This window comes from Felis catus, chromosome B2, assembly GCF_018350175.1.
Source record: "Felis catus isolate Fca126 chromosome B2, F.catus_Fca126_mat1.0, whole genome shotgun sequence".
In the NCBI taxonomy this organism is placed as follows: domain Eukaryota; kingdom Metazoa; phylum Chordata; class Mammalia; order Carnivora; family Felidae; genus Felis; species Felis catus.
In genome coordinates this window covers 29931565-29950878 of record NC_058372.1, presented here as the reverse complement: position 1 = coordinate 29950878, position 19314 = coordinate 29931565, and the positions used below count along the sequence as shown (strand labels likewise).

General features: G+C 44.1%; 2 protein-coding genes across 3 annotated transcripts in view; both read right to left on the bottom strand.

Annotated features, from left to right (window-relative positions):
* The window catches only part of FLAI-K (saoe class I histocompatibility antigen, A alpha chain-like), a 184168-nt gene extending 164942 nt beyond the window's left edge, over window positions 1–19226 (bottom strand). The window contains exons 1-6 of one of the 2 annotated variants that reach the window (XM_045056991.1): window positions 19059–19226; window positions 18505–18774; window positions 18031–18306; window positions 17150–17425; window positions 16925–17032; window positions 16458–16490 (exon numbers count right to left, since the gene is read on the bottom strand). In XM_045056991.1, coding sequence (XP_044912926.1) covers window positions 16458–16490; window positions 16925–17032; window positions 17150–17425; window positions 18031–18306; window positions 18505–18774; window positions 19059–19131 — 1036 coding nt within the window. In that variant the 5' untranslated portion in view covers window positions 19132–19226. The remainder of the gene's footprint in view (window positions 1–16457; window positions 16491–16924; window positions 17033–17149; window positions 17426–18030; window positions 18307–18504; window positions 18775–19058) is intronic. The other variant, XM_045056990.1, reaches the window with a different exon arrangement.
* On the bottom strand, window positions 15743–19220 carry LOC123385326 (DLA class I histocompatibility antigen, A9/A9 alpha chain-like). The gene is made up of 8 exons (XM_045057242.1): window positions 19059–19220; window positions 18505–18774; window positions 18031–18306; window positions 17150–17425; window positions 16925–17032; window positions 16458–16490; window positions 16259–16306; window positions 15743–16129 (listed from the first exon to the last, which is right to left on the bottom strand). Exons 1-7 carry the CDS (start codon window positions 19129–19131, stop codon window positions 16290–16292), a joined length of 1053 nt encoding a protein of 350 aa, XP_044913177.1. The 5' UTR covers window positions 19132–19220; the 3' UTR covers window positions 15743–16129; window positions 16259–16289.
* Window positions 19227–19314: the final 88 nt, after the last annotated feature.

The following is a 19314-nucleotide window of genomic DNA, read 5'->3' as shown; positions in this document are numbered from 1 at the left end:
GTAGCCACTCTGGAGAACAGTATGGAATTTCCTCAGAAAACTAGTAATAGAAATACCCTATGGTCCAGCAATTACACTACCATGTGTTTACCCAAAGGGTACAAAAAGACATATTTGTAGGTATACATTCAACCACAATGTTTATAGCAGCATTATCAATAATAGCTAAACTATGGAGAGAGCCCAAATGTCCATCGACCGATGAATGGATAAAGAAGAGGTGATATATATATATATATATGTGTGTGTGTATATATATATATATATATATACGAATATTACTCAGCTATCAAAAAGAATGAAATCTTCCCATTTACAACAACATGGATGGAGCTAGAATTTTTATGCTAAGCAAAATAAATCAATCAGAGAAAGACAAATATATGATTTCAATCATATGTGGAATTTTTTAATGTTTATTTACTTTTGAGAGCGAGACAGAGTGCCAGTGGGGGAGTGGGAGAGAGAGAGGAAGACACAGAATCTGAAGCAGGCTCCAGGCTCTGAGCTGTCAGCACAAAGCTGGATGCGGGACTCAAACTCACAAACAGTGAGATCATGACCTGAGCACAAGTCAGACGCCCAACTGACTGAATCATCCAGGCGACGCTCATATGTGGAATTTAAGAAACAAAACAGATGAACATATGGGAAGCAGAAAAAAAAAAGAGGAGAGAGGGAAGCAAACCACAAGAGACTCTTAATGATAGAGAATAGACTGAGGGTTGATGGAGGGAGGTGGGTGGAGATTGGCTAAATGGGTGATGGGCATTAAGGAAGGCACTTGTTATGATGAGCACTGGGTGTTTTATGTAAGTGATGAATCACTGAATTCTACTTCTGATACCAATATTGTACTGTATGTTAACTAACTAAAATTTAAATTAAAAGTTAAAAAAAAAGAGTGGGTTCTTCATTAGCTACAGTTCTGTGGTTTTCCTGAATATACTCACATTGGCTTTCAAAGTCAGGCCTTTTAGGGGCTCATCTCTCCTGTGCAGACCCCAGGGTTTAGTGCTTGGTGTGGGGCACAGACACTTGCTTTTCAGTGAAATTTTGTATTTTTGAAGTCCCAGTATATTTTGAATTCTTATATCTGGGAGGGGGCAGGTGTGCTTTTGGTTTTGTCTTTGTTTTTGTTTTTGGCAAAGAGTGTCTCTGCCTCTCTTACCTGTTTTCATGCTGTCCTTTTATTGTTTGTTGTGCAGGCTGAAGTCTTTTTCAGAGAACTTTATCCTGTATATAGTTGTAAATTTGTTGTGTCCATGAAAGGAGACAAGTTCAGGATGTCGGTAAGCTGGTACCTTGAACCAGACTCCCAAAACCATCTTGATTACCTTTGCTTTGCAGGATGTTTTTGAAATTGGGAATTGGGGGTCCTACTACTTTGGCCTCCTTTTTTAAGATTGGTTAATCTAAGTCCCTTGACTTTTCCTATGAGTTTAGAATCAGTTTGTCAGTTCTTACAAAGGAGCTATTTAAGTATCTGATAGGAATTGTGTTGAACCTATAGATGAATTTGAGGAACGTTGCCACCTTGACAATATTAAGTCTTCTGACTGTGAACATGTTTCCATTTACTTAGATGTTTTTAAATTTCATTCAATAATGCCTTGTAGCTTTCAGAGTATAAGTTTTGCACTTCTTTTGTTCAATGTATTCCTAGTATTTAACTCATTTTGGTGCTATTATAAATGGAGTTGTTTTCTTAATTTCATTGTTGGATTGTTTATTGAAAGTATATGGACATATAACTGATTTTTCAGGTATTGACCTCATATCCTACAATGTTGCTGAACTTGTCTGTTTGTTCTAATAGTTGATGCCCTAGGATTTTCTATGTACAAGATCATGTCATCTGTGTGCGAACAGAAATAATTTTGCTTCTTTTTTCCCCAATCAGGATGCACTTTATCTTATTTTCTTGCTATAGAATCTCCAGCACAATGTTTAATGGAAGTGGTGAGAGTGGACATCCTTTTCGTGTTGCTGATCGAAAGAGAAAAACAACCAGTATTTCACCATTAAGTACGTAACATGTTAGCTTAAGGGTTTTCATAAATGCTTTTAATCAGATTGAGAAAATTCCCTTCTGTTACCAGTTTGGTGGGTTTTTATCATGAAAGGATGTCATATTTTGTCAAATGCTTCTTGCCCATCTGTTGAGATAGCAGGTGGCTTTTGTATTTTATTATAGAAATATGGTATATTGCACTGTTGATATGGATGTTAAACCAATATTGCATTCCTGGAATAAATTTCACTTGGTCATGGAGTATAGCTTTTTTTATATGTTGCTGGATTTGATTTGATATGTTTTGTTGAATTTTTCCATGTCTATATTCATAAGAGATATTAGCCTGAATTTTCTTTTCTTGTGATATCTTTGTCTGGTTTTGGTCTCTGAATAATACTAGCCTCATAGAGGGAGTTGGGTTCCCTCCTCTCCTTTTTGGAAGATTTTGTAAAGAGCTGTTATTATTTCTTTAAACATTTGGTATAATTCACAGGTGAAGCATTTGGAACTGGGGTAGCATTTTTTGTGGGGTAGATTTTGACAATAGACTCAATCTTCTACCTCATTATAGGTATATTCAGATAGTCCATTTCTTCTGAGTCAGCGTTTGTACTTTGTGTCTATTAATTTGCCTACTTTATCTAAGTAAGCTAATTTTTGGCATAATTGTTCATCATAATCTCATATAATTCTCTTTATTTCAGTATGGTCAGTCATAAAATTCCCTCTTTCATTGCTGACTCTAATAATTTGAGTTCTCTCTTTCTCTCTGTCTCTCTCTCCCTTGTTAGTGAGTCTAGTTGAAAATTTGTCTGTTTTGTTGATCTTTCAAAGGATCACATTTAACTTAGTTTTATATATTGTTATTTTATTCTGTTTTCTGTTTTTCATTCATCTCCACTCTAATCTTTCCTTTTTCCTTCCTTTTGCTTGCTTTTGGTTTAGTTTGCTCCTCTTTTCTCTTTGACTTAATGTGGAAATTTAGGTAATTGATTTGATATGTTTCTTTTTAAAAATGTTTATTTATTTGTTTTGAGAGGGGAGTGGAAAGAGAGGGAGAGAGAGAATCCCAAGCAGGCATCATGCTCAGTATGGAGCCCAACCCAGGGCTCGATCCGATGACCGTGAGATCATGACCTGAATCAAAATCAAGAGTGGGACACTCAACCAACTGAGCCACCCAGACACCCCACTCTGTCTTCACTTTTATTAATCTTAAACTATTCTGTGATTCCCACTGTGATATCTCATTTACCCTTTGATTATGTAGAAGTGTGTTGTTTAATTCTGCATATTGTGAGTTTCCCAAATTTCTTCCAGTTATTGACTGATTTCTAGTATCATGCCACTGTGATAAGAGAACATATTATGCATTATTTACATCCTTTAAATTCGTTGAGTTTTGTTTTATGGCCTAGCATATGGTTTATCCTCAAGAAACCTCCACATGCATTTGAAAAGAATGTATATTCTGTTGATGGTTGGAATGTTCAATAAATGTCAAATTTCTGCTGTTGGTTTATAGTATGATTCAAGCCTTCTTTATGTTTATTGATCTCTGCATAGATGTTCTTTCCATTATGGAAAGTGATATATTTCAGTTTTTGACTATTACTGTTGTATTGCCTATTTCTCAGTTTCTGTCTGTTTTGTTTTCATGTATTTGGTGCTGAGGTATTAGGTGAATATATATTCAGAATTGTTTCCTCCTTCTGATAATTTGACCCTTTTATCATTATAAAATGTTGCTGTTTATCTTTACTAGCATTTTTTAAATGTTTATTTGTGTGTGTGTGTGTGTGTGTGTATGTGTGTGTGTGTGTGTGTGTGTGTGTGTGTGTGACAGAGAGAGAGAGAGAGAGAGACAGAGAGAGAGAGTGAGCCGGGGGGAAGGCAGAGAGAGAGGGGGACAGAGGATCTGAAATGGGCTCCCTTGCTGATGGCAGAGAGCCCAGTGCAGGGCTCAAACCCAAGAACCATGAGATCATGACCTGAGCTGAAGCCGGATGCTTAATCAAATGAGCCACCCAGGCACCCCTTTACTAGCATTATTTATTTATTTATTTATTTATTTATTTATTTATTTAAAAGTTTATTTATTTATTTTGAGAGAGACAGAGACACTGTGAGTGGGGGTGGGGTAGACAGACAGGGAGAAAGAGAAAATCCCAAGCAGGCTCCACACTGCCAGTTGCAGAACCATTTCTTTAATTTTATACTATTTGTAATTGAATCTCAAGTGTGTCTACTCTAGACAACATAGTTGGGTCTTGTTTATTTTCAGTCCAACCATCTACACTTTGTCTTATTTAAGACATTTACATGAAATGCTAATATTGACATAGATGGATTTATGATGTCATTTTACTTTTTGTTTTCCATGTTTCCACTCACTCCTCTTTTACTGATAATCATTTATTAAGTGAATATTTCATGTTGTAATATTTTAATTATATAATAATATAATCTATTTTGTAGTTATTTTCTTAAGGGTGCTTTTCTTTTCCCATTTTTTCTACATTTTCAGTTTTGTGATTTTTTTCTTTATGTCATATATATAATATTTAGTCACATAACATATATTTATATATTTATATCATATCCTGGTCATGTTATCTTTTATGTCCTATGAGTGCAATATTGAAGTTTTAGGACCTCCTTTTTACTACCTATATTCTCTAAAGTTACTCAATCATAGTCTTTTTCCCATTTATACTTTACATTTCATGCTACGAGTTGCTCTTTTTCTTTGTGCAATTCTTTGTGTACATTTTTTGACATTGGATAAATGTATATTTCTCTAGAGAAATTTGTTTCTCTCTTATAAATTTGAGTCAATATCAATCCAGGACAATTATAAACTAAAGTAATGACTTGAAGGTATTTTGGTCCAAAATAGCGAAGGAAATTTGGACTACAAATCACGGAAGTCTTAGTCTGTCATTGAAAATTCTTTGAAATAGTGTTTGCTTACTTTGTGCTAGTTAAAAGCAAATCTCCTTACAATAATATCTTCTTGTATTTCAAGATAGAGCCAATCTGATCTGTGTCACCCTTTTTTGAGGATATGAATCTATGTATCTTAAGTTCCCATATTTTCAGGGAGGGGATGTTTCTCATGCTCCTCACATGAATAAGCTCTGAGCATTATTTCCTGTCTATTTAGTTCATGAGCCTGAGAAGCAAGCTAAGATTTTCTAGATTTGAAATACACCTTAAGTATCAGAGCAACCATCATCCCTGGCTTTTTGCCCATGATTATATTTTGGCCTAAATGATTATTCTCTTGATTTTTTTGGGGGGTGATATATATACACATCACCCAAATATATGTATAAAATATATACATATATATATAATACACACATATATCCATATATATGTGTGTGTATTATATATATATATATATATATATATATAATCATTATTAGTTGTTTTTATAGGAAGAGGCAGCCTTAAAACTTAGTCTGTGTTATTGGAAGAGGATCCCCATTCACAATTGTTTCATTTCTGCAATTTATCCAGCACCAGACGAGGTGGTAGAATACAAGTCTACCTAAACCAATGGTGATCTGTGTCTTCCGTGAGCCAGCACTGGTCTGTGAATGTGCATCAGCCCACAAACAGATAGAGACAGAAATGAAAGTGAAACCTTATCCTGTCTCAGACTGGTAATCAACACAAAAATAAGCCTGTATATCAAGTCATTGGATCTGCTAAAAACAGTTTGATTACTAGCTGTTCGTGGACCAGACGTGGAGAAGCACAGTGTCTAACCTGGAATGATTTTTTAGACTTTTGTGAGGGTCACATAAAATCTGGTAAATTCTGGATACTGTCCCCAGAAATATGGGCATGTACAAAGAAATATGAAGTGTCAGTGTATGTATAAGGATCATCTGAAGTGTTACAGATCTGGGTTACTTAATCCTAGGAAAAGACAAAGGCTGGAGAAGACATTTTGAACAATCACTTCATCACCCGACAGTGCTACTCCAATTACTTGTGAGTAGAAGTGGAGTAGACAAAAGCTGGACCCCATAACAACTATCAAGGGGAAAAGTTGAAAGATGCCATTTTTTAGTCACTCCTTCCTCCAATCTGACCTGAGTGCCTACAATGTATCATATCAAGTTGTAGTCTCAAATCACTGCTCCAAATATTGCAATTTGTCATTCTTTTCCCATTCCAGGCCCCCAGTTTCCATGCCCAAAACTAGTACCCTCTTCCCACATAAAAGATTTCCACATTTAAAAATCGTGATGGAGGGCAGAGACCATGGAGAGGAGAACCCATTTTGCCAGTCTTGCATTGGACATGTCATGAAACTTCACAGTCACGTGACCACCTGCCAGACTCTCTCTCAGGACATGGGACAGATAGGCTGGGACCGCACTACATGGCATTTGGCACAGGTGTTTGAGTGACAGTGGTGTCATGCAGTTAGTTGCAAGGGCCAGCAGCAACAGCAGTCTCAGCCTCCAGATCCAGCGTCCTATGTCAGGGGACTCTGTTGTGAGGGTGACATCTATACCCAGGAGCAGGGCCCTGGCTATATGTGAGCCTCCCCCTCGGGTCCATTGTGGACTCTGTTCCCGTCTGTGTAGCCTCAAGCCCGGTTTGTGACTTTCCTTGAAATAGAACAAGGCCCCACATTCTCTCTCATCCCAGTCTCTGTAACTATGCACATGTATCACAAAGAGGCAGAAGTCGATGCAGGCAATAGCTTCAGAGAGCATGATTTCAGACTTTTTTTCCAGTTTTACTGAGATATAACTGACATACACCATTGTGTCAGTTTAAGGCTACAATCTCTTGTTTTGATACATTTCTATGCTGCAAAATGCTTACAACCAGAGCATTACCCTAGACCTGCACCTTGTCACATAGTTACCATTTCCTTTTGTGTGGTGCAAACATTTAAGATCTACACTCTTGTTATCTCAGAGATTTTATGTTGAGCTGATAACCACTTCCTCAATCTGCCACCTGGCTCTGCCCCATGGGAGAGAAAATATGTATCTCCCAGAAGGTCTTATTTTTCTTCCTAGAAAAAACAACAATTTTTTAATGTGGATGTAAGACCCTTTCCCACAATGAGGGCTCTCATCAATGACCTCACTGCATCTCTACCTGATGGAACCCCAGGATTGCTTGTGGGTTTGTTACAAAATGCTCAGGCCTCTCCCCATCTACCATGTTAGAGCGTTGGGCGTGGACCCAGGAATCTTAATAAGCCCCACAGGAGAGGCAGAGGCACAGCCATGTGGGAATCCTGCTTTACGTGCTTGGTGCTCAGTGTGTGATCTGAAGACCAGAAGCAGCACCAACCTTGTTATAAACCCAGAATCTCACACTCTACTCCAGACTGTCTAGCTCTTCCTCAGTCCAGGAAATTCCTGTGCACCCTGAAGGCTGGGTCTCCCTGGAGTGTGTGCCTTCTAGGTGCAGAACCAGAACTGTGCAGTGTGCTCTAGGTTTGCTCTGATCCGCTTGCTTAGTGCTGACAAGTCCAGGGTTTGGTCCTGTTCCTCTCTCTTCTGTGGCCATCATCCCCTTGGTGACCTCATCTATGCTAAAGGCTCTAAACATCATTTATATGGTGTCACCTGCATATCTATTCCTCCAACCTAGATATTTCTCCCACCCTGCACTCTATATCCAGCTGCCAACTTCGCTTGTATTTCTAATAATCTCAGATTACACACTCCTAAATTGTGTGCCTGTGACGCAGCTTCCCTAAATGTCCTACTTCCAGAGTCCTCCCTGTTTCCATGGAAGGCACTCCTCATTTCTACCTGCAGTCTGAAGCATTGGATGCCGTCCCTGATTCTTCCTTCTCAAAACCCAGAATTAATACATTAGGAAATGCTGTAAAGTCCATCTTTAAATGTATCCAGGACACACACACACACACACACACACACACACAATAACTAGAGCACAGTCACTTCCTATTATTTTCTCTCTTCAACCCCCATATAAATCTGACATCCCCCTCCTTGAACACTGTACTAGATTCCCACAGCTTCCCTACTGGTCACTTGCCCTTCACCTCTCGATTCTGCACAGCAACAAATGCTTCTAAAGAGTAGTCCCAGGTGGACCATCTGATCTAAACCATCTGGTGGCTCCACATCTCAGAGAAAACTGAAAACCCTTCTAATCCTAAGGTCTAGACATCTGACCACATTTCACATGCTCTCTGTTCCAGCCACAGTGGCCTCTCACCCTTCCTTGAACACAGGACACACTCCTGCCCTAGTGAATGTGCCTGGAGGTTCTCCTGCCTGGAAAGAACTCCCTGAGACATGCTCTTCAACAACTCCTTGTGTCCCACACATCTCTCAGAGGTGAGCTTCCCAGTGAGGCTCACACTTACCACCCTAGTAAAGTAGCCACCTTCCCTGTCCCCACACAGGTAACTCTCTGGGTCAACTTCCTCAAAGCACCTACCAATTTCCAATTTAAACACTTCCCTTATTTACCACATTTATACAATATACAGTTGACTCTGAATTACACTAGTTGGAACTGTGCACATCCACTGATATGTGGACTTTTTTTTTACAGTAAGTACTGCCAGTGAAGTTTCTCTTATGTTTTCTATTTTCTCCAGCTTAATTTATTGTAAGAATACATGTACATATATATGTAATGTACAAAATATGTGTTAAATGACTTTTCATGTTTTCAGTAAGACTTCTTATCAACAGTAGGTTATTAGTAGTAGTTAAGTTTCAGGAGAGTCGAAAGTTGCACTTGGAATTCTGACTGCACAATGGGGTCATTGCCCTCAGTCCCCACACTGTTCCAGGGTCAAGTGGAGTCTGTCCCTCACCCCTAGGACATATTCTCCACAAGACCAGCATGTTTGCCTCTTCTTAGTCACTGAGGTGTCCTAGATGAAAAAATAGCGAGTCCTGCATGTGACACACGACATTATCAGTGGAACAATTGGTCAGCGGAGAAGACCTCTGTCTTCTCGATGAGCCTCAGGCACAGACGGTCCGTGGCAGCTCCCGCACAAAGTGCCCCCACCTCACCATCAGTGCTGCCTCTACTTTTCCCCAGGGCTGCTCCTCCCTCCCTCTCTCTGCTCAGCCCCCCCCCTCCCACAGCGTTTCCCCTGCACAGCACAGCACAGAATTACAGTTCTGTCTTCAGAAACACTGTACTTAGGCTCTAGTGGGCCCTTTCTCCACAACCAAATAGAAGTTTACATTAGACCCTGCTTTATAAATCCATGAACTTGGATGGGAGCCACACCAGCATCACTAAACTAAGGGCAGGGAAAGGGCATAGAGAGGCAGGGAAGGTAGAAACTAACTGAAGTTGAAAAAGGATGAGAAACTCTCGGATTCCTCTCTACCTCCAGAATCTAAAGAATAATCCAGAAGACAGCTCTAGAGGGAGGAGAAGGGAAGGATGACTGAAAATTCATCTCTCCAAACCCCAGAGACTCCTGTGTGCAGAGCACACCTAGGTCTGTGGGAATGTCAGTCCAAAAGACTCTTGGTGATGTAACTGCCGGGGTCACCTGGGAAGAATGAGACAGGAACTCGGACACAAGAGCAAGAACAGGCCTGATGCTCCACAGAAACAAGGTAAAAAAAAACACCCAAAAGATGGGGCTGAGGGCTCAACCCAGGATGGAGCCTGGGCTGATCCAGTCACAGGAATCATTTGCTGCCCAAGGTCCTGGTGACAGGTGACATCCAAGCCCCTACGATCACAGGTCCTGGTGAGACAAGTATCCACAGAAAGGACAAGGACAAGGAGCAGAGACATGACCCAGCTGAGGATTGAGCACGTCACACCAATGGTGCTTGAGCACCAACTGGACACAGGCCCTGTCCCCGCTCGGCTCCTCACAGTTCTCTCCTGTCCCCACCTGCACCAGACTCAGTACAGCAAAAACACAGGTTCTGAAGGTTCTCAGTGCTTTCATTTCTTTTCTTTTTTTTTTTTTCCTTCCCCTCCCCATGGGTTCCTGTTAAGTTTCTCAGGATCCACATAAGAGTGAAACCATATGGTATCTGTCTTTCTCTGTATGGCTTATTTCACTTAGCATCACACTCTCCAGTTCCATCCACGTTGCTACAAAAGGCCATATTTCATTTTTTCTCATTGCCACGTAGAATTCCATTGTGTATATAAACCACAACTTCTTTATCCATTCATCAGTTGATGGACATTTAGGCTCTTTCCATAATTTGGCTATTGTTGAGAGTGCTGCTATGAACATTGGGGTACAAGTGCCCCTATGCATCAGTACTCCTGTATCCCTTGGATAAATTCCTAGCAGTGCTATTGCTGGGTCATAGGGTAGGTCTATTTTTAATTTTCTGAGGAACCTCCACACTGCTTTCCAGAGCGGCTGCACCAATTTGCATTCCCACCAACAGTGCAAGAGGGTTCCCGTTTCTCCACATCCTCTCCAGCATCTATAGTCTCCTGATTAGTTCATTTTGGCCACTCTGACTGGCGTGAGGTGATACCTGAGTGTGGTTTTGATTTGTATTTCCCTGATAAGGAGCGACGCTGAACATCTTTTCATATGCCTGTTGGCCATCAGGATGTCTTCTTTAGAAAAGTGTCTATTCATGTTTTCTGCCCATTTCTTCACTGGGTTATTTGTTTTTCGGGTGTGGAGTTTGGTGAGCTCTTTATAGATTTTGGATACTAGCCCTTTGTCCGATATGTCATTTGCGAATATCTTTTCCCATTCCGTTGGTTGCCTTTTAGTTTTGTTGGTTGTTTCCTTTGCTGTGCAGAAGCTTTTTATCTTCATAAGGTCCCAGTAATTCACTTTTGCTTTTAATTCCCTTGCCTTTGGGGATGTGTCGAGTAAGAGATTGCTACAGCTGAGGTCAGAGAGGTCTTTTCCTGCTTTTTCCTCTAAGGTTTTGATGGTTTCCTGTCTCACGTTTAGGTCCTTTATCCATTTTGAGTTTATTTTTGTGAATGGTGTGAGAAAGTGGTCTAGTTTCAACCTTCTGCATGTTGCTGTCCAGTTCTCCCAGCACCATTTGTTAAAGAGGCTGTCTTTTTCCATTGGCTGTTCTTTCCTGCTTTGTCAAAGATGAGTTGGCCATACGTTTGTGGGTCTAGTTCTGGGTTTCTATTCTATTCCATTGGTCTATGTGTCTGTTTTTGTGCCAATACCATGCTGTCTTGATGATGACAGCTTTGTAGTAGAGGCTAAAGTCTGGGATTGTGATGCCTCCTGCTTTGGTCTTCTTCTTGAAAATTCCTTTGGCTATTCGGGGCCTTTTGTGGTTCCATATGAATTTTAGGATTGCTTGTTCTAGTTTCGAGAAGAATGCTGGTGCAATTTTGATTGGGATTGCATTGAATGTGTAGATAGCTTTGGGTAGTATTGACATTTTGACAATATTTATTTTTCCAATCCATGAGCAGGGAATGTCTTTCCATTTCTTTAAATCTTCTTCAATTTCCTTCATAAGCTTTCTATAGTTTTCAGCATACAGATCCTTTACATCTTTGGTTAGATTTATTCCTAGGTATTTTATGCTTCTTGGTGCAATTGTGAATGGGATCAGTTTCTTTATTTGTCTTTCTGTTGCTTCATTGTTAGTGTATAAGAATGCAACTGATTTCTGTACATTGATTTTGTATCCTGCAACTTTGCTGAATTCCTGTATCAGTTCTAGCAGACTTTTGGTGGAGTCTATCGGATTTTCCATGTATAATATCATGTCATCTGCAAAAAGCGAAAGCTTGACTTCATCTTTGCCAATTTTGATGCCTTTGATTTCCTTTTGTTGTCTGATTGCTGATGCTAGAACTTCCAGTACTATGTTAAACAGCAGCTGTGAGAATGGGCATCCTTGTCGTGTTCCTGATCTCAGGGAAAAAGCTCTCCGTTTTTCCCCGTTGAGAATGATGTTAGCTGTGGGCTTTTCATAAATGGCCTTTATGATCTTTAAGTATGTTCCTTCTATCCCGACTTTCTCAAGGGTTTTTATTAAGAAAGGGTGCTGGATTTTGTCAAAGGCCTTTTCTGCATCGATTGACAGGATCATATGGTTCTTCTCTTTTTTGTTGTTAATGTGATGTATCACGTTGATTGATTTGTGAATGTTGAACCAGCCCTGCATCCCAGGAATGAATCCCACTTGATCATGGTGAATAATTCTTTTTATATGCCATTGAATTCGATTTGCTAGTATCTTATTGAGAATTTTTGCATCCATATTCATCAGGGATATTGGCCTGTAGTTCCCTTTTTTTACTGGGTCTCTGTCTGGTTTAGGAATCAAAGTCATACTGGCTTCATAGAATGAGTCTGGAAGTTTTCCTTCCCTTTCTATTTCTTGGAATAGCTTGAGAAGGATAGGTATTATCTCTGCTTTAAACGTCTGGTCGAACTCCCCTGGGAAGCCATCTGGTCCTGGACTCTTATTTGTTGGGAGATTTTTGATAACCGATTCAATTTCTTCGCTGGTTATGGGTCTGTTCAAGCTTTCTATTTCCTCCTGATTGAGTTTTGGAAGAGTGTGGGTGTTCAGGAATTTGTCCATTTCTTCCAGGTTGTCCAATTTGTTGGCATATAATTTTTCATAGTATTCCCTGATAATTGTTTGTATCTCTGAGGGATTGGTTGTAATAATTCCATTTTTATTCATGATTTTATCTATTTGGGTCATCTCCCTTTTCTTTTTGAGAAGCCTGGCTAGAGGTTTGTCAATTTTGTTTATTTTCTCAAAAAACCAACTCTTGGTTTCGTTGATCTGCTCTATAGTTTTTTTAGATTCTATATTGTTTATTTCTGCTCTGATCTTTATTATTTCTCTTCTTCTGCTGGGTTTAGGCTGCCTTTGCTGTTCTGCTTCTAGTTCCTTTAGGTGTGCTGTTAGATTTTGTATTTGGGATTTTTCTTGCTTCTTGAGATAGGCCTGGATTGCAATGTATTTTCCTCTCAGGACTGCCTTTGCTGCGTCCCAAAGCATTTGGATTGTTGTATTTTCATTTTCGTTTGTTTCCATATATTTTTAAATTTCTTCTCTAATTGCCTGGTTGACCCACTCATTCGTTAGTAGGGTGTTCTTTAACCTCCATGCTTTTGGAGGTTTTCCAGACTTTTTTCTGTGGTTGATTTCAAGCTTCATAGCATTGTGGTCTGAAAGTATGCATGGTATAATTTCAATTCTTGTAAACTTATGAAGGGCTGTTTTGTGACCCAGTATATGATCTATCTTGGGGAATGTTCCATGTGCACTCGAGAAGAAAGTATATTCTGTTGCTTTGGGATGTAGAATTCTAAATATATCTGTCAAGTCCATCTGATCCAATGTCTCATTCAGGGTCCTTGTTTCTTTATTGACTGTGTGTCTAGATGATCTATCCATTTCTGTAAGTGGGGTGTTAAAGTCCCCTGCAATTACCACATTCTTATCGATAAGGTTGTTTATGTTTATGAGTAATTGTTTTATATATTTGGGGGCTCCGGTATTCGGCGCATAGACATTTATAATTGTTAGCTCTTCCTGATGGATAGACCCTGTAACTATTATATAATGTCCTTCTTTATCTCTTGTTACAGCCTTTAATTTAAAGTCTAGTTTGTCTGATATAAGTATGGCTACTCCAGCTTTCTTTTGGCTTCCAGTAGCATGATAAATAGTTCTCCATCCCCTCACTCTCAATCTAAAGGTGTCCTCAGGTCTAAAATGAGTCTCTTGTAGACAGCAAATAGATGGGTCTTGTTTTTTTATCCATTCTGATACCCTATGTCTTTTGGTTGGCGCATTTAATCCATTTACATTCAGTGTTATTATAGAAAGATACGGGTTTAGAGTCATTGTGATGTCTGTATGTTTTATGCTTGTAGCAATGTCTCTGGGACTTTGTCTCACAGGGTCCCCCTTAGGATCTCTTGTAGGGCTGGTTTAGTGGTGACAAATTCCTTCAGTTTTTGTTTGTTTGGGAAGACCTTTATCTCTCCTTCTATTCTAAATGACAGACTTGCTGGATAAAGGATTCTCGGCTGCATATTTTTTCTGTCTAGCACCCTGAAAATCTCGTGCCAATTCTTTCTGGCCTGCCAAGTTTCAAAAGAGAGATCAGTCACGAGTCTTATAGGTCTCCCTTTATATGTGAGGGCACGTTTACCCCTTGCTGCTTTCAGAATTTTCTCTTTATCCTTGTATTTTGCCAGTTTCACTATGATATGTTGTGCAGAAGATCGATTCAAGTTACGTCTGAAGGGAGTTCTCTGTGCCTCTTGGATTTCAATGCCTTTTTCCTTCCCCAGTTCAGGGAAGTTCTCAGCTATTATTTCTTCAAGTACCCCTTCAGCACCTTTCCCTCTCTCTTCCTCCTCTGGGATACCAATTATGTGTATATTATTTCTTTTTAGTGTATCACTTAATTCTCTAATTTTCCCCTCATACTCCTGGATTTTTTTATCTCTCTTTTTCTCAGCTTCCTCTTTTTCCATAACTTTATCTTCTAGTTCACCTATTCTCTCCTCTGCCTCTTCAAGCCGAGCTGTGGTGGTTTCCATTTTGTTATGCATTTCGTTTAAAGCATTTTTCAGCTCCTCGTGACTGTTCCTTAGTCCCTTGATCTCTGTAGCAAGAGATTCTCTGCTGTCCTGTATACTGTTTTCAAGCCCAGCGATTAATTTTATGACTATTATTCTAAATTCACTTTCTGTTATATTATTTAAATCCTTTTTGATCGGCTCATTAGCTGTTGTTATTTCCTGGAGATTCTTCTGAGGGGAATTCTTCCGCTTGGTCATTTTGGATAGTCCCTGGCGTGGTGAGGACCTGCAGGGCACTTCCCCTGTGCTGTGGTGTATAACTGGAGTTGGTGGATGGGGCCGCAGTCAGACCTGATGTCTGCCCCCAGCCCACCGCTGGGGCCACAGTCAGACTGGTGTGTGCCTTCTCTTCCCCTCTCCTAGGGGCGGGATTCACTGTGGGGTGGTGTGGCCCATCTGGGCTACTTGCACACTGCCAGGCTTGTGATGCTGGGGATCTGGCGTATTAGCTGGGGTGGGTAGGCAAGGTACACAGGGGCAGGAGGGGCAGGCTTAGCTCGCTTCTCCTTAGGTGATCCACTTCAGGAGGGGCCCTGTGGCAGCCGGAGGGAGTCAGATCCGCTGCCGGAGGTTTGGCTCCGCAGAAGCACAGAGTTGGGTGTTTGCGCGGAGCAAGCAAGTTCCCTGGCAGGAACTGGTTCTCTTTGGGATTTTGGCTGGGGGATGGGCGGGGGAGATGGCACTGGCGAGCGCCTTTGTTCCCCACCAAACTGAGCTCTGTCGTCCGGGGGCTCAGCAGCTCTCCCTCCCTTTGTCTTCCAGCCTTCCCGCTTTCCGAGCAGAGCTGCTAACTTATGTCCTCCCAGACGCTAAGTCGCGCTTGCTGTCGGAACACAGTCCGTCAGGCCCCTCCGCTTTTGCAAGCCAGACTCGGGGGCTCTGCTTGGCCGGTGAGCCGCCCCTCCGCCCCGGCTCCCTCCCGCCAGTCCGTGGAGCGCGCACCGCCTCGCCGCCCTTCCTACCCTCTTCCGTGAGCCTCTCGTCTGCGCTTGGCTCCGGCGACTCCGTTCTGCTAATCCTCTGGCGGTTTTCTGGGTTATTTAGGCAGGTGTAGGTGGAATCTAAGTGATCAGCAGGACATGCGGTGAGCCCAGCGTCCTCCTAAGCCGCCATCTTGCCGCCCGCCCCCGCTTTCATTTCTTTTCTACTTCAACTTTACAAATCCTCTCTTTTATTATCTCATCATCCCCACATGCCAAGAATTACAAAACACAATTCATATCTGGATTCTCATTTTCAGTGGGGAAGTAAGGCAACAATACTCTGCCCAACATGAAATGAAGACAGGGATGGAGACGGTCCAGCCCTACCTCTGCTGGAATAAGAAAGCAGATCAGAAAGGGAACAGGAATCAGTATGGGGAGGGGTCATGGTGGGCGGGGGGGGGGGGGCAGTCTCCTGTGTCCTCACAATATGCTAATGGGAACGCAGACACATTCTGACACCATCTGCAGAAAGTCAGGGGATATCGATGTCACTAAGTGGCGGTGTGAACAGATCCTGCATCGCTCAGTGCACCACAAGCAGTGGGTCTCACGCTGTGGAAAAAATTAATCATTAACAGATTTAAGTCAGTCACATAAGAGCCAATTTCTCAACAGCCCCCCGCATGTCAAAGTGTCCTTACTGCCCCCACCCCTCCTCGCTTCAGCCCTCCAGAGTCTTACCTTTAGGAGCCATTAGAAACGAATCAGAGCCCTAGGCGCTGTCATCACCTGGGGTAGAACAAACAGGACGTGATCAGAACCACAGGAGTTGAGACTAAAGGAGGAGCTTATAGCAGCGGAGGGGGGGGGGCAGGGACCTCCCTATGAGGTCCTGTCTACACTATCCCAGGGTTTCAGGGATCATCCTCTCCATACTTACGTGCAGCATGAGAGTAGCTCGGTCCTTTTCCTCCTGTGGGAAGAAAATATCATGTTACAAACCTGGGACAGCTGGACCATGGGATCCTAGAGCAACCTCCTAGTCCTGGTCCAAAATGAAGTTTCCAGAGTTCTGACTAAACACCCAGGACAGGATTGGGACACATCAAGAAAGAGTTGTGGGGTCACAGGACCACCTGACTTGCTGGAGGTCTGTCCTGAACAGGGACCTTCCTCTCTGTCCTGTCACTCGTGGGAATCAGGTCCCCATCACCAGAAATACCAAGTGAAAATCTGTCCTTCATTTTCACAAGTGCTTTTGCTACAGAGTGATTGTTAGTAACAGTTCCAGAGTGGGCAGCTACATGTGTGTGGATGGAACTTCCCAGGAACCAGGCAGGACAATGTGTTACCTAGGAAGCCCTCCAGCGGGACAAGTGAACTCAGATCCCCCCACTCTGTTCCTACCTGAGAACTTCTTCCTCCAGATCACAGCTCCAACCACCACAATGACCACAAGGACAACCACAGCAGCAATGATGCCTGGGATGGGGATGGAAGGCTGAGAGGATGGTTCTGGAAGGGGAAGGAAGGTGAGAGGCCCAGATATCTGGCTTCAGTCCTGACTTTGTGAAATTCTCCAGAAGGGCCCTGCGTTCCCTGACACGGGGCTCTATCCCAAACCCTCCTTACCCCATCTCAAGGTGATGGGCTCGGGCAGCCCCTCGTGCTGCACATGGCACGTGTATCTCTGCTCCTCTCCAGAAGACACCACCACAGCCGCCCACTTCTGGAAGGTCCCATCTCCCGAAGGTCTGGTGTCCACAAGCTCTGCGTCCTGGGTGTGGTCCTGCCCATCACGCTGCCAGGTCAGGGTGATCTCTGCAGGGTAGAAACCCAGGGCCCAGCACCTCAGGGTCACCTCATGGTCAGAGATGGGGTGGCGGGTCACATGTGTGTCAGGAGATTCTGAGGAAGAAGAAACAGAGAATCCACACTGTGGTTTAGCTTTATGGGCCACTGAAACTGCATCCACGTGACCATCTTGAGGTGGACAGGACCACTGGTCTGGATGGAAGAAACACAAAACCCAGAGAGAAGTCTAGCTTTTGGAATCTCCTAATCCTTGTTAAGTTCTGGAATCAGGGAGAGAGCCCGGGTGGGAGGCTGCAGATATAAAGTGGGGAACACACTGTGGTCCTGACTGTGGTGGAGGGTGATGACTCAGAAAACCCAGACTCAGATCTCCAAACATGTTCTCAGGGAGAACAAGGCCTTGAGAGGGAAGGTCAGGGTTCACAAGGTGGCTGCCAGGGTCAGAGGGAACTGCTGATGGGTTATTTCAGGGATGGTCTCAACCTGAGTCCCTGCTGGGGAGAGTGGATTCCTGTCTGTCCTTGAGAGAAAAGCGCCCTCTAGGTGAGTCACTCTAGCAGGAATATGAACACCGAGGCGGATGTCCCTCTTCCCACCCGTGGCAGGGGCGCTGTTCTGACACTGAGTCCATTTTTCCTTCCTCGTGGGAAGCCAGCCCCAGTGGAGGGGCCATCGGGGAAGCCCAGCGGTCCCGGTACCTGCGCGCAGCAACGTCTCCTTCCCCATCTCCAGGTATTTGGGGAGCCCCTCCACGCATGTGCCCTCCAGGTAGTTCCTCCAGCGCTCCGCCTCACCGGCCACCTCCCACTTGCGGCGTGTGATCTGCGCCGCGGTGTCCGCCGCGGTCCAGGAGCGCAAGTCCTCGTTCAGGGCGATGTAATCCTCGCCGTCGTAGGCGTCCTGACTGTACCCGCGGAGGAGGCGGCCGTCAGGCCCGATGTCACAGCCATACATTCTCTGGAGGCTGTGCGACTCTGGCCCCGCCCCGCCCCCAGAACAGCAGTGATTAAGGTGAAACCGAAAGTAAACCCGCCTAAAAGCTCGTGCGGGCTCTTCTCTGTCGGGGGACAGGGGTCCTGTGACCTCGCCGCTGTGCTCAGACCCAGAGATTCGGGACGACCCCAGCCCGTCCGTGGGGATGGGGGTCGTGACCTGGACTCGGGCCCGCTCACCGGACACGCTCTGATTGTAGTAGCCGCGCAGGTTGTTCAGGCTCAGTCGGAAAGTCTGTGCGTGGTCCTTGACCATCCGCGTCTGCTCGTCCCAATACTCCGGCCCCTCCTGCTCCATCCACGGCGCCCGCGGCTCTTCCCTGGGATTCGGGGCGTCGCTGTCGAACCGCACGAACTGCGTGTCGTCCACGTAGCCCACGGAGATGAAGCGGGGCTCCCCGCGGCCGGGCCGGGACACCGCGGTGTAGAAATACCTCAGGGAGTGGGAGCCTGCTGGCGCGGAGGCGCTGAGACCCCGCCGGACCCTCCTCCCCACGCGGGGCCCGGGTGCCAGGGGGAGGCGGCCAGGAGGGCAGGGGGAGGGGGACCCGAGTTGGGGAGAGCAGGGCGGAGTCCGGGAGGGGTGGGTGAGGGCAGGCCAGGGCGGGCTTGGAGGCGGGTGGGGGTCTGGGGTGAGGGCGGACAGGCACCTTCCCTGTGGGTCCCGCGCCCCCGCTGGGCGGTCCCCTCGCTCCTGCCCCGCAGAGGCCCTTTACTCCTGACCCCGCACTCACCCGCCCTGGTTTGGGTCACGGCCAGGGCCTCCGATAGCAGCAGGAGGAGGGTTCGGGGCATGACGAACCTCATCCTCGGCGTCCGGAGAGAATGTGAGTCCCAGCTGGTACCAGGGGCGGGTGCTGAGACTTTATGACCCGAAACCGCGGTGCGGCTGATTGGCTTCTCCGGAAACCGGACACTAATAGTGTGAACCGGGGCTGCGTCATTAGTATCCAGGCAGAAGGAGCTGACACAGGTCGTGACCTGGAGAAG

Bases quoted from the DNA above. Each gene is read 5' to 3' on its own strand.
- LOC123385326 (XM_045057242.1), bottom strand. From the start codon at position 19,131: ATGAGGTTCGTCATGCCCCGAACCCTCCTCCTGCTGCTATCGGAGGCC. The intron at 18,775-19,058 runs GTGAGTGCGGGG...CCGCGCCAGCAG, and splicing joins CGTGACCCAAACCAGGGCGG to GCTCCCACTCCCTGAGGTAT. The intron at 18,307-18,504 runs GTGAGCGGGCCC...GGGCGGGGCCAG, and splicing joins CTACAATCAGAGCGTGTCCG to AGTCGCACAGCCTCCAGAGA.